We start from the raw sequence: 15326 nt of genomic DNA on the forward strand, positions 1-15326 counted from the left end.
TGTACACACGTCTGTCTGTGTGGTGCAATCATTAATGAGTCAGATACTGTTTCCCTTAGCCCCTTAGTTTTAGGGCAGTCTTCAGATGATTCAGCATGGTGTAGAAAAGCCTAGGATAGCGTATTTTCTGCTTCACAGAAATTAAAAGGTATATATGTAAAATTGTCAGGAAACTCCTACAAGAAAGGGAATGGTTTCATGGTTAGGAAAAATGGCAACCATGAGAATGGGATTCTATCCCTGCTTTTACTGATAAGTTCCTATTAAAAGTGGCCAAATTGCTTTGACCAAACTTTTTATTGGGCAATAAATACTATTTTTTTAATTTTCTACTGTGGGCCAGATTGTCAGAGTGCTCTCCCAGCTACAGTTTAAAGCCATTGGTGTGCTTTGCACGTATAAAACCCTGTACAAATACTAAGTAGTTAAGGAAAATCAGTAGTTTCATTTCTTTGGTGAGGAACCCAAACTCTATGGAAAGTTTTTCCATTTTTGCCCATTATATCCATGCCATGATAGGAAAAAGCCATTTCCCCTACAGTCTGTTCCACTTCTGAAGTCAATTAACATTTTTGAATCACTTAGGTAACTGGTGAAAGGTCTAACTAGCTCCAGAGGAATTTATTAATTTCCATTTTTAGTTTTGTGTTGAAGTGTCACACTAAATACTTAAATATTCTTTATTATAGGAAGTATGAGTATGATGCAGAAAAAAAAGTGATTATGAAATTAAAACCGTACTCCAGTGTATTCTCATGATGGAAACAAATTAATTACCCAGTGAAGTTTTCAATTTAGGAAATGTTGAAATGAAGTCTTCGATTTCACTATCTGAAAAGGGTGTTCATTTTGGTTTGGGAAAGGATAGAGGGGGAGAAAGAGAAAGACCTTTAGTGTATAAAATATATTTAGAGTGAATTTCCTGTGGTCTATGGTGGTAAAAATTACTTGACAGGCAGATTCTGGGTATGTGGGGCTCCTAACCAGGAATATCGTAGCTAAATTTGTTCCCATTAAAATCAATAAAATATCTTGGATTGCTTCTAGAAATGTTTGTGGTGTATATTGCAACAAGTATTTGTTCTCCACAGTTCAGAACTGCTCTGGGCCAATGGGATTGCAAAATATCTGTCAGCTTTGGCTGACAGCCTAAGGTTGCCACAGCAATTTTTCTCTTTAATGAGTAAAATAGGTGATGTTTATAGAAAAATAACTGTCTCATGAGAAGCTGTGCAAAACGTTCCATTCAAAACCATTCTGTTTATATATAGTTTTGTTGTTTGTTTTCTTTTCTTTTTACTTACTACTGTGGACATTTGCATGAAAACAGGATATTTCTACTTCAAATTGCAGTCATGGACAGAATAGCTACTATACCAAAATGGAGCCAACCCACTTCAAAAAAAAAAACCCAACTATTTTGCTTACCAAATCTGTTTCTTCTGTGTATGCAAAGTTTTGAGCACTTATTTTCCTACCTAAATTTAGGGGCTGGTTTTTTGCATTAGTTCTGTAAAACCAACAAAACAATATGGATGTAATAAAATAAGAATACATTCCTGCAAAGATTAAATTATTTAAAAAAATCATAAGTGACATTTATGTTTTAATATTTACAGTGACAGAAGGGATAAAAGTATTTTTGTTATATGTAGTGGCTTTTTTTTTTTTTTTTACACAGCCTAGAAACAATGATAAATACTCAAGAGAGAGAGATAAATAGAAAAGCTGAGTCCTGTTTTTGGTTGTTGATGATCAATAGAATTAATAAACACAAGGAACATCAGTGTTCTCTTTGATGGACAAATTTGACTTTTCCAGACTCAGGTTGAGTGTAATATTCTACCAATTAGAGAGATACACTTTTACTGACAAGTAGCATATTTTCTCTGGTTCGGCAGTGTCTTATAATGCCCTTAAGATTACTTCAGGTATCCCAGGATGAATGTGTGCATTAACACCCATGCTCCTATATGTATTTGCATCACTTAACACTTTAGTCCCTGGCTTTGGGTCCATCTAAGTGCCCGGGGAAAGTTCTCAACTGCCCAGAGAGCATTTGTTTCTCTGGCAGGAATGAGAAGCAGAGTGAGTGAGGTGTGCTGCCAAATCCTCAGCCCCTGTAAGCCTTTATCCTAGCAATCAGGATCCTGGATAACTGAGTCTTCCAGCTGGAGCCATCTTACAGATGCTCTGCCCTGTAGAGGCTCACTCGCCCTGGACTAGGAGACTGCCTGCAGTGGCTTGTGGCACAGAGCATGCTTTTCCTGTTCGTCCTCCTCTCATTTAGGGTGGTTCTCTGAAAACTAATACCTGTCTGTGCAAAATCCACTGGATGAAGCCGTCATCTGTTTGTACAACTGCAGGATTTATAGTCACCATACTAATAAGTAAATATTCCCTCTCTGGTTAATAAATGGAACACCAGGGTTGCAGTGCAGGTGAGCATAGTCCTCTGTCTGTAAAGATTTGAAGAGAAATTAAAAACGGACAGACTTTTTTTTGTACTACACAGATCAAGTTTTCAAATTCCAGGAGCACCACTTCTTCCCAAAGCTATCTGCAAATCTTTCAGACAGTCATTTTTTCTCATTTGAAAAATAAGCATCCCACTGAGCTTTCCTAGTGTAACCAGCCTGCGTTTGGCTCTGAGAGCTGAAAGAGTCTCTTTACCTCTTTGGGGCCATATGAATTCATGCTTTGCAGATAAAAATTATAAAAACTCTGTAAAGTATACCTCCCAATTCTAAATGCAGATTTAAACTGCTTTTTTGGCATGCAACTTCACAGGGTCAAGGTCCATTTGCTTAGGCCAAACACCATTTAAATGTGACTGAAAAATATCAGGACCCTGTCAGTGGAAAGAAACATCAAGGGCTCTTTGGAGAAATAAGTTTCATTTATTCCTATTTTATAACTGTTCTGTATGTAATTTAAACGCGACAACTTTTTAAGTTGTTTTTAGTTTGGGCAACTAATAATGCATATTTTTTCATCCTTGTAGGATTTGACATGGGATTGTGGCTTGATGAAATGCTTGTGAAGTAATTCAGCATAAATGGGCCAGTTAGTTTCTTTGGTTATTTCTTGGTGATATTCAGTTCCCACCTGTTTTGTTCAGTGCTGCTTTGGCAAACTGTTACAGATTTTAGCAGTAGGCAGTTCACGGTAATGATATCACATAATACACTAAGTAAATATGTGATAAATGAGCAAATGTAAACCAAACAAGAAATGCAACCCTGGGCACTAACTGGGCTTGAAATTCTCATGGGTAAACACAGCAGGTGAGCAAAGGAGTATGACAAATAGGGTAAGAATTTCTTAAAGCCTGACTGCCACAAATGTGTCAATGGAGCTGAGTCAGCATGGGAAGAACGCAGTAATTTACTGTTGATTCAAAAGCCAGTAGCTCACTGCTACCCTTCTGGGTGATGTGGAATGCATTAGCTGGAAATGCAGATGACTAACCTTTGGGGACTGCTGCTTCTGCTGCTCTTCAGCCCAACTGTTGTGCTGTCCTTTCCAGGGACACTTCTCGGGAAACAATAGCATGTCATAGAGCTGCTGGGATAACCTACAGTCAACATCAGACCATCAGCCAAAAAATGTGAATGATACTGTCATCTTTTTAGAAGTTGCAGTTTTAGAATTTGCCTCTCTGAACTGAAAAAAATTGCTTTCACTTTGCCTTTATCAGGCCAATATACATGTTAAATATATCTATTGTGCACAAGTTAGTATTTAGAATTATAATTTATATTTCTTTGCTATAGGATTTTCAACATTTTGCCCACTAGAAGCAGGGCCTTTTTCTGCCTTTCTGCCTCCCATCTCTGTTTTTATTTTTCAGTATAGAAATACATTTAGTTACTGTGTTGATGGTTACTTTACTCTTAAGTTACATCTGCCTGACCTCCAGTTTTTCTCTGTTTTTATTGTCAGCTCATGGATGCTATGACTGTAGGACCGTGCTAACTGACTCCTCTGGAATTTTCACTTCTCCATGCTTCCCCAGTGACTATCCCAACAGCCAGGCGTGCAAGTGGATCATCCGAGCACCTCATGGATTTATCATACAGCTAACATTTATTGATTTTGACATTGAAGAAGCTCCGGGTTGCATTTATGATTCCCTGACATTAGACAATGGAGAAAGCCCAATGAACCTTTGTGGCATCACTGCTAAAGGATTATCCTATAATTCTACTGGAAATGAAATGATTGTGTCATTTAAAAGCGACTTCAGTATCCAAAAGAAAGGTTTTAATGCCAGCTATGTAAGAAGTAAGTAAATCCAAAGCATTTCATGCCATTACAGATGTTATAAGGAAATGTCCTGTAAGGATTAGAATGACATTTCCCAAAGGAATCAAATCCTCCATGAGAAGAGAATGAGTGGGTGAGGCTGCACTTCACAGGCTACAGGGTTATCTTGTATATTTTGTTAGCTAATTTATTTTTCTTTGGATCAAAATTATTCTATTCTAGGACATGACCAGCAGTGTGTTAGAAAAACTCTTCACATGCAAAGATTTTAGGCTTAACAGTTCTCTCTCTGCCAGTTTATGCTGGAGGATTTGGAAGCAGGATAACTGTCCTTCAGGTCAGCACACCTGCAGAGGGACATAGAAACCTAAAGGAGAGCATGAGAGGGAACTTAGTTGCACCAGAAGGAAGATCAGCCCGAACCTCTGGCCCAAAGTAACTCCCAACAGTGGGGAGAAGTTTGTGCAGAAAGCAGAACTTACCAGAGTTCATCCAGCCTCTGGGACAAACTCCCAGGGATGAACTGACATTGCAAAATGGCTACCTGTCATTCCAGTTCCTTGACCTTTTTTTCCCTTCCTTAAATACATACCAATGGTTTTAAAGGTTTTAAAAAGACACTCATGCTTTTTTTCCTAGAAGATAAGTGTACAAATAACTTCTGGTTGGTGTTTGGCTTTTTGTTTAGAGCATTAATTAGAGTTAATTGGACAGCAAATTAGACAGTAAAGGGCAGTGAGGTAACAAAGGGCATTAGGACAGTCACTGACAAACCCCATATATGGCTCACTGTTTATTCCACTTCAAGGTTATAGTTTCCCATTTCATGCTCTCAGTAGACTTCCTTTTTGTAGAAGTTAAGCTGAATACCAGTATTGCATTGAGCTTTTATATTATTGTAGCACAGTTATGTTCTACAGGTTGGCTGGCTCTGAAAACACAGAACAGGGAAGTTTGGCAATTCTCTCTTCAGTCACAAGCACACCTTCCTCATGGTTATTTTAAAAATATTTATTACACATATCACCTATTTTAAAATAATTAAGATAGTAACTCCCAGGAATCATAAGACAAAAATAGGCATGATTATATAATCAAAATCTGTGTGCAGTCCTGAAAAGAAGAAAGGTAACATCACAAAGGAGCTAAAAATACTTCTCTCTACTGAGGTCCTTTCATGCTGACAAAATAAATGCGATAATAATTCTAGGAGCATCTGTTTTCTTCTGAAAGTCAAAGCAAATTTTCTGAAAAGCTTCTCTATTTGAAATGAACAAAACTATTTCTGTATGGTAAGAAGTTGTAAAATCAAATGGATCATAAAAAATTACATGCAGTCAGATTATGCAAAATGATTTATTTCTTTATTCTTCTTTAATATTTTAATGTTTAATTATGACTGTAAGGGATGAGTTGCAATTAGAATTGAAAGATTCAATGTTGACCCTAGCTGTGTTTAATGAGGAGGAGAGGAAAGGTCCACAAACGTAGGTAGAGAACCCTTTGTGTATATATACCTACATGCATATATACACATGTACATATACATGTACAAAAGTAAGGTACTTTTATGGAAGCAAGAGTATTACCTCCATGCCAAATTGAATAGTCCCTTATGCTCATGGATAGCACCATCAAAATTAAATGGTCTTGGAAAATACCCTTTTATTTTGAAAAAGAAGACTATTGTCCACTGTGAGTAAAATTATCGAAAACCTTCACAAGTGACATATCTTTTAATACTTCACATATATATTAGCTCAGGAGCTCTGTGTTAAGGCTTGCTGTTAAGCATCTAGGCTGAGGCTGGCTTCATTTGATTTCATTACTCCAAATGTGCAACTTTCACCTGATATCTTGATTTTGACTGGATGCTGAGAGAGCTCGCTGCATTCCTCTAGAGCAAGTTATAACTATATTCTTCTTATTGCTCGCAGTTGTGCAATTATGTCACTTCCAGAACACAGTTACAGACAAAGATCATAGTAACACTTAACCTGGAAATGGATATAGAAAAGGGTCTTGGAAAAGGGATCATAATGTTCTGCTTTCCTTTCAAGTTATAAAAGCATGTGGACCATAGGACATCAGCGTGCACACACACTGAAATGACAACACATCCACATGGCAGATGTCAGTACTATGCTCTGCTATGCTTGCAAAGAGTTCCCAAAGCCATCTGAGAGATTGCACACCCCTTCACTCCAGATCATGTGAAAAATTGCACACACCCTCACTTCACATGAAGTTTCAAAGCTTGTACTTCAAGCTGACACTGGTTTTAACTACTAAAAATGTGATACAGGAGAAAAAGCATTAATTTCTCCCAGAATAAGGGGAATGCTGCTATATTTTTTTCCATTTCTCAGAATTTATAATTTTTAAATAATAAAATTAATTAGTTTATTCAATTTTGAATTTCACAAAGCAATTCAAAGCTGGAAAGTAAAAGGCCATTCAAAGACACACGATTTCCTATCTGGAAACATAGTTTAAAAATATGTAGTATGTAGTACATACATCCTAATGTGCAGTATGTACAAAAGACAAAATACATGTGGCGAAAGACAGACATAAGAGAGTGAGTTGTGGGAGGGAATTAGTTTAGGAATAGAACAGCTTTTGTGTGGCTGCTCAGTTTTCTGTAAGAACAGTTTCAAACTGAGTTTTGCAGAGTCCTGTTGTCCATATCAAGTTGGGCACCCACACAAATGTTTGTCTCCTGCTTGCCACCTCCTGCAGCACACCAATAGCAGATGCATGGGCCGTATCCTCAGCTACAGTAAACCAGTGCAGCTTTGCCAGTCTTGGGGGAATTACGTCAATTTACACCAGCTGAGGGTCTGTCATGGTAAATAATTTCCTAGTAACACTTAACTACGTAAGTAATAACTCCACCAGTAAGTAGAAGTCACTCAGTCACCAAAAGGGGAGGAAGAAGAGCCAACAGACCTGTGTTAGTACAGAAATGCTTGAGGCAATGTCATGTAAATTTAGCATACAGTTAAGCAGGACTGCAGTAGCCCAGATTAAAAAGCACAATTCACTGAGGTAGTAACAACACACTCTCAAACACGTGCTTGGTATGTGGACACTTGCAGACCTCGCTAAGGTTTGACACATTTCTTCCAGCATCAGTGACAGAATAGATGAAAGCAGGGGAGCTAGAAACAGCAGAAGGCATCCCTTAAGCACCAAACTATACTGAAAAGCCCATCAGCTGGTAGGAGACCAGTGTTCCCTGCAAAGGATTGTAAAATAGATTCTAAAGACTCCAGTCTTGCTTATGCGTGAAGGGTGGTATGAGATGTGAGACAGTGAGATGCAAGTAAGGTTTGTACATTCTTCATGAGAAAATGTGTCAAAAAGCCCCATGCCCATCGTAATCCAGTTATCACAGAATAGTCTGAGTTGGAAGTGACCCAGAAGAATCATCAAGTTCAGCTCTGAAGTGAATGGCCCACACAGGGATCCAACCCACAACCTTGGCATTATTAGCACCATCCTCTAACCAATTGAGCTAATCTCAGGATCTTCCTAAGAGAAAAAATTTAACATCATTCTGAAAGTATTCTGGAATACCTGGATGAGCATTGCAAGAGTATATGTATATTCTTCCTCAGAGAATAACCAGTTTCTCTGATACAAACATTGAAATTCATCAGTGTGATGACTGACTGTGCAACAGCAATCAGGAAAGAGATCTGCACTTAATATTGATGGCAGGATTCAGCTTTCTCCATGTGGACAAAATACTTGTCAGTTTTGTCTTTTCAGTATATGAGGAAGGTGCCAGTGGTTAAATCTGTATGATGAATACAGCAAAGTTGAGTAGACTTTTTCCGTATGGGAGCAAAGTCCCGTTTATTTCTCTTTCTATACTGTTTAAATGTGACCAGGTGGTCCATAAGTTTCCTGACCACCATAACACAGGCTAGATGGTGCTTATATGAATAAGCTTTCTTCTTTTTCAAGTCTTGAATCCTTACACTTCTTCTGGAACACTTTCCATGTTACGCAAAGTAGCTTACAGTATAATTAACCCACTAAAAAATGCCCTTGTTTTCAATGGAGGGTTGAACGCTTTTTCTATCTATAAAATCATTACAGCATGCTTTTTCCCTTGGGGGGAAAAATAAATCTATGAAGTAAATCCAGTAGCTATAAAAGCCCAGTGTTTTTCTCTCTTCCCTCCTGTTAGGCAGTTGCTGGGTTGGCGGATAATGTGCAATGCTTTATGTTATTTTACTATGTAATATGTTGGTCAAATTATGTTCTTGTGTATATCCAAATATGGTCATTTGGAACTCAGAGTCTTTGCAAGCAGCTGGCAAAGGGAACTTGCAGTACCACAGACAACATAGAATCCTTATACCCCATATATCTGTGTCTTTTCCTGGGTATGGCGTGACGGTTACCCTTCCCTCATGTCTCACCCTCTCATATTTGAAAGGGTTTTCTTTCATTCTGAGGAGAGAATATGTGTATTAATTAGTGTAAGTGTTGTGACATCACTGAAAAAACCCAGAGGAGGCTGGGAATTAACTACTGTGGCAGTTATTCTTCAGGTTCTGCAAGAAACAGTTTAACTTCCAGTATACACACTGTGAAAACATGTAAGACGTAGCAGACATTTGCAGGAGATACAGTCTGATGCAGAACTGTGGAGCCAGAAGTAAAAGCGAGAGCTGTTGCAATCTGTACCAGACACCTTTGCATGTCTGGTAGCCAGAAACTTTTCTGTGGACAAATTTGCTGGGACAATTGTGCTGCCATAAATGTGCCAATAAAACTGAGCGTATTAACATTTTATTTTGAAAAATAATGTTCTCCAAAATAGAGTGAACAGAATTGTCATAAATGTACTCATGGAGAAAAAGTATTTGTTGTGTGATACCTTTTTTTCATTTGGTGGCTGCCATTTTGCCCATGTAAGTGAGAATGCTTAATAACAATTAGAGCAATTCTGTCTAAATACCCTTACAGCAATACATAAATAGCAGTAAGGGTAGAAATTTCTGGATACTTGTGCAAAATCCAAAACTGCTGACCCAACTGTTAGCAAATAGGGAACAGCTTGGATCTAAATATTCATAAACACACAATTGCAGTATTTGACCAGAAAGCTGCTGGGGACAAAATGAGAAGATGCCTAATGCTGTGCAGAAACACCCATTAGCTGAATTCAGCAACAAAAGGCTTCAGTTTGCCAAGGAATGTAATGGGGTCTTTCTTCTATTGCGATATTCAAAAGAAGGAAGGCCTGAACTTCACTGGTGTATTGCAGTCATGCAGACAAGCAATTAAAATAATACATTTTAAAAGCAAGTCATACTGTGTTTTTCAAATAACTGGTTTATTCCATTGTGTAATACATCCTTACTAGATGAATGAGAAGTAATTTTTATAAAGTGAGCTGAAGCAGAGTTGGAAGTCAGTAGGCAATACATACTAATATTGCTCTTAATGCACCTTATAGGGTGGTTGTTAGCTGGGTATCACACAGCATTCTCTGTGCCATTGAAAGGATCGCTGCATATTTTCAGCTGAGTGCACTCCTAAGTCAAATTCCCCCTGGTGTGTGCTATTGGTATATTACAGTGATAAAAATGACCTGATAAATGTTTGTTTTAATGAATGTTACTTTAACCCCTGCTGCCAATCTGCCTTTATTCCTATATGATTAATTTTTTGTTGTTGTTGATTTACTTATCTGCTCTTGGTTCTAGTTGCTGTGTCTCTGAGGAATCAGAAAGTCATCATTCCCCAGGTTCCCGACATCGATGCTGTGTCTGTGGCAGAGACCGTCTCAGTGCCAGAGCTTAGACAGTTCACACTGTGCTTTGAAGCAACCAAGGGCAACAGCGATGACAATGATGACTGGAAGGTTTTCTCCTACACTGATGCATTGTTGACAGAACTCCTCAGCTTCGGGAAGACCACAAAAGGCCATTTTCTGTCCATCTCAGGCACACAGTGCATCCTTAAGAATGCATTGCCCCGAAATGCAGAGTTTTTCACAGGAACCTTTCAGCAGCTGTGTGTTGTATGGGATAGCTTCTCAGGCACTATAGGTATATATGCCAAAAACATCTATCATGTAGTGAACTGTCCAGAGATCTTTGACAAAGTTATCCCTGGAGATGGGAGGCTGGTGCTGGGCTCTAACAGCAATGAAGTGAGTTCTCTAAATGGGGACATTTACAACTTCCGCCTCTGGAATTTCACCATGAATGCGCAAACACTGGCCAACCTCAGCTGCGATGTGAAAGGAAACATTGTAGACTGGGAAAATGAATTCTGGAGTATTCCAACTTCAGCACTGAAAGCAGAAAACAATTTGAGTTGTGGTGAGTATGCCTTGCCAAAACTTTTTTGCTTGTTTTCCCCCCACACTTCTGTATTGTGCTGAACATATCACATACCAAGATGGAAAAAAATGAGAGCATTCCCGTGAAAGAAAAATAGGTCTTACCTTTGCTATACTTTAGCTCTACTCTCACCATACACAGAGCCTTTGAAAGGGTTTCCTTAAATGAAAAGAACAAGTCCCCTAAGTGTATTGAGTTGCTGCTGGAAATGATCTGCAGATCAAAGTTTTTCCGAAATGCTCCTTATTGGTTCATACGAAAGGGGGATAAAGGCAACTACCTGCTGGCCTCAAATAAGATTACTGTGGTCTCTAGAGAAAAAAAAGTGTATTAGCTAATTAATTATTAAATGTTTTTGTACCTGCCCTTTGGTCCTTTGATTAGCCAGAGGAGCCCTTGCTAGCCTCGTGCTGTGTATGCAGAGCCAGCAAAAGCAGTGACAAAAACAGTGCATAGGAGACAGGAAACTAGAAACTAGAAGAAAACACTGAATTAGAGGAAGCGGACACAAAGGAAGAGTTTAGGATCAAAATCATCAGATTTTTTCTTTATGATGATGTATTATCAGTCCTTCTTTTAACTGGTAATTACTGAAGATCTTTTTTCCTCCAGATTACTCCAGAAGATAAATTTCAATACATTTACCAACCTATTCTCATTTCATGGCTCAGACACTTGGTTCACATAAATGTCCTGGAGTATTTTTTTGTATCTGTGACAGAGCATTTGTCAGCATTCTGAGAATCCTTTAGATTTAACTTTAGAGGAGAAGCTGGCACCACTGAGGCATGCTAGTTTCTGTATCTAATAGTTCGTGAGGGATTAAGGTGGCTAAAAAAGCTGCCTTGCTTGCTTTATGGTACTCATATCAAAGTGTGGGATACTCACTGACAGCTGGAACTACTGAGAAAGATCTCATCATGCCTCTGCTAAAAAAAATTAAGCAACACCTCTATAAAAGCACAAGCAGCTAGGTGCCTTCACCTTTCTACCAGAACAAAGAAAAGTCTGATTTGACTGCAACTGGTGAACATGTTCTGGACAAAAAAAAAAAAGTTGTTTCTACTTAATCGGTGCAAACTGATCTGATAGAGAATAAGTTCCCAGAAAATCTTAGTCTTCTTACACTGTTACACCATGATGACTACCATAACGCTTTTACCAAACAATCTACCAAGATCTCTGTAAAAGCTGCAGTCTCATTTAATTTTGACTGCAGTAGGAGTCTTGTTCTTCCTTCTGTTAAAGATTGTACAGTCCTATGACACAAATATAATATCACAGCTGTGGTCATAGAAACAATAGAATTATTTTCATTCCACACCTTTATTCCTTGGGATGTGAGTGATCAGTTGTTTTCCTGCAGCAGAACATTGTTTTAGAAAAAGTGTATTAGTGTTCCTACTTCAGGCCCAGTATCTGTACAAGTCATTTAAAATGTATCCACATATAAACATTGTTGCCTCTAAATAAGGCTACGAGGAAACTAACTTACTAGCCAGTCTTATTCTTTCCTTGAAGTGAAATCATCCCCTGTGATACAAGCTTTCCTGAGCCAGAGTATTTCCTAAAAGAAAATTCTGGGTGCAGTGCCATTTCAGAGATGGTTACTGATCCCAGAGATGAAATTGTTAGAATTGTCTTCCCTCCCTCCTCTCAAGTAAAAGCCTTCTTTGTAAAACCAGCCTTCAACAGGAGAGTTGATGAGTCAGGCTATCAACCATGAATAAACCACTGACATTGGGGAGCTGACTCTGATTAGGCTTCATTTAACAGCAGTGAAAGGATTTATGCAAAAAAGAGTTTTTCGCACAGCTCCAATAATGCTTCACCAGGAAGTGCCTTGTAACTTAAAAAAAAAACAAACCACGCATTTAGCAGTGATCTCAACACATCTTTGCCTGAACAGTGCTTACATTTTCAAGGGGTATTATTTTCATGGTTTTTCAGACAAAGCTTTTACAAGTAGATTTATGGAGCATAAAACACTGGCAAATTGTTTCAGATAATCTTTTCATAGTTTTACCTTCTATTAGTTTATTCCTTAGACTAATGTTTTCACAGCTGTACAGCCGTGGTGTGGTGCTTGTGTAAGACATGACAGAATTCTGTTTTTATTGTCATACCTTTATGCAGATTGCATTTAAAGGTATACATACACAGCCTAGGTATCCGGACTCATTGTCAAACAAGTAGCCTAGGCAGTGATAGAAGTGTATGGCTATTGACCAGTTCAGAGTTCAGTACAGGCAAATTGAGGAGCATTTAATCAGCTTCTGGTTCTTATTCTGAAGCCTGCACTGGCTACAGCTGTAGCAGGATATGATCTACTCGTTTTAAGGGTAACATGGCTGCATATCTGTCCATGCCTGCAATTGATTTTTTTTTTCATGTGCATTTTATGAGTCCTTCATTCCCAAGGCAAAAGGAATCCTTAATTTCACTCTCAGATTTAGCTCAGTGTGGGATGTGTCTGCCCTAGGCAGCTGGGCAGTGTTTCAGGCTAAGCTAATTGCCCTCAGTGCTCTTTATGAATAGTGGAATCAAAAAGGCTATTCCACAGGTCAGTGCATCTCATACTGGAGAAGATGTCTCAGTGAAGTCAAAATTCTTTTGCTGTAGGAGTGCCTGTTCCTCTCCACTGACTATAAAGAAAGTCTAGCAGATACGGATGTCTGAGTTTTAGACATTTGGAGTGTGATGTATCACAAAACATGTCTGTAATACAGGTCCATGGGGTCACGGGTCCTGTCAGCAAATCTGCTTCAGAATGGGCTCCTGTCTTCATGGGTCAACAAGTCCTTCCAAGAGCCTGCTCCAATGTCAGCTTTCCATGGGGTAACAGCCACCTTCAGGCATCCACCTGCTCCAGTGTGGGGCCCTCCACAGGCTGCAGGTGGATCTCTGCTCCACCCTGGACCTCCATGGGCTGCAGGGGCACAGCTGCCTCACCATGGTCTGCACCGTGGGCTGCAGGGGAATCTCTGCTCTGGTGCCTGGAGCACATCCTGCCCTCCTTCCTCACTGACCTTGGTGTCTGTGGGGTTTTGCTCTCACACATTGTCACTCCTCTCTTGGCTGCAACTGCTGCTGTGCAGTAACTTTTCCCCCTTTTTAAATCTGTTATTCCAGAGGCACTATCACTGTTGCTCACAGGCTTGGCCCTGGCCAACGCATCCATCTTGGAGCCGGCTGTCATTGGCTCCACGGGGCATAGGGAAAGCTTCTGTGAGAGGCTTCTCACAGAACTGCCCCTGAAACCCCTTTACTGCCAAATCCTTGCCATGCAAACTCAACGCAATAATTCTTCTGAATTAAATGTTTTGTAAAGCTGAATTTTTTTTTTTTTTTTTAGTTTCACCAAATCAAATCAAATTTTATTTTGATTTTCTCATTTTATATACTCTTTGAAGAAAATATGAACACCCACAGTATTTCCAGCCAACTCTCAGGTCATCTTTCCATGTTACACAACAGGGGTGAAACTTAGAGTAGGTTTTGATATTGACTGTTTAATATTAGCAAATTTATTTAAAAAACCCCACCTCATGCAGGAGACAGTACACTCACTTAGAACATCCTTCCTGGAGTTCATAGGAAGTGTACCAAGAAAGTGAATTTGCTTCTGTCTCTTAATCCATTAAAAAAAATTGTTGAAATTTAATATTTGTTGAGGATGACTTGTTTTAATTCCACCCTGTCTTTGTTGGCAATACATGTAGTGGTATCTGTGGCATGATACAATTTCTGTGTCAAAGCTCCATGCTTCATTTGTTCTTGCATCACAGGAAATATTTTCTTAGCTGTCTTTACAAGCCGATGGGTGGTAGCTATTTAATGTTATGGAAGGATGGTGTGTTTCATGAGAGAACTTCATTGAGTCAATATGATTCTGAAGCAGTAAAGCAAAAGCCAAGAGGGCAAAACTCATAGTAAGTTCACATTTTGACAGATCTCTATGGTCCCGTTATTTTCAACACAGTGTGCAAAGGCAGCTGTATCTGCAGCTGAACCTCTGGGATACATGAAGTATAATTATGCAGTTGCACCAATTCTTTTTTGTAGCCATTCTTATGTGCCTTGGTTTTGTCTCCAGATCATCAAAGTGTAATGCTTGCTGCTATGAATAATGCTGTAGAGATACAGACTTATAACTTTATCTGTTTATAAATCATGCATACCAGAATATTAATCACACCCTCGCCCTGGGCAGAGGAACAAGTTTAATCACCTTTTATCTGGTTGGTGTCTGTCACAGGCAGATTACTCAGAAGTGTGTGGTGGGTAGCCTGTGCTGCAGCAGCAGAGCATAGCTGCTCCTCCAAGGCATGTGTTGTTATGAAGGTCATATAAATCCCATGGCCATACTGACCCCTTTGCTCAAACCCATTTCATGGAGTACACACAAGCTGCGTTCCTTTAATGTGATGTTATTTAGTGAAAGCTAAGAAAACCACAGGAGGATATGTAAGTGACTCTTAACTTGCGAGTCAGTGGGGTTTTCAAGGATCCCTGAAATGCAACAGAAAATGAAAACTTTTGCATTTTAAAGGCAAATGGCAGTGTCAGTTTTGCGACTGAGAGAAATTAGGAAGAGGAATGTGTCACTGCATGATATAATGTGTTTTCAGACATGATAGGTTTAGGCCCAATAACTAACCCTTTCTAAATTATTTGCTTTCTTCT

At 39.0% G+C, this 15326-nt stretch overlaps 1 protein-coding gene across 1 annotated transcript in view; it reads left to right on the top strand.

Moving 5' to 3' along the window:
• ADGRG6 (adhesion G protein-coupled receptor G6) overlaps positions 1-15326 on the top strand; it is a 108619-nt gene that overhangs the window by 38102 nt on the left and 55191 nt on the right. Inside the window, exons 3-4 of the mRNA XM_082276878.1 lie at positions 3946-4287; positions 9999-10619. Of these exons, the coding sequence (XP_082133004.1) occupies positions 3946-4287; positions 9999-10619 (963 nt within the window). The remainder of the gene's footprint in view (positions 1-3945; positions 4288-9998; positions 10620-15326) is intronic.

The sequence above is a fragment of the Coloeus monedula genome (assembly GCF_965178545.1).
Source record: "Coloeus monedula genome assembly, chromosome: 2".
NCBI lineage: Eukaryota > Metazoa > Chordata > Aves > Passeriformes > Corvidae > Coloeus > Coloeus monedula.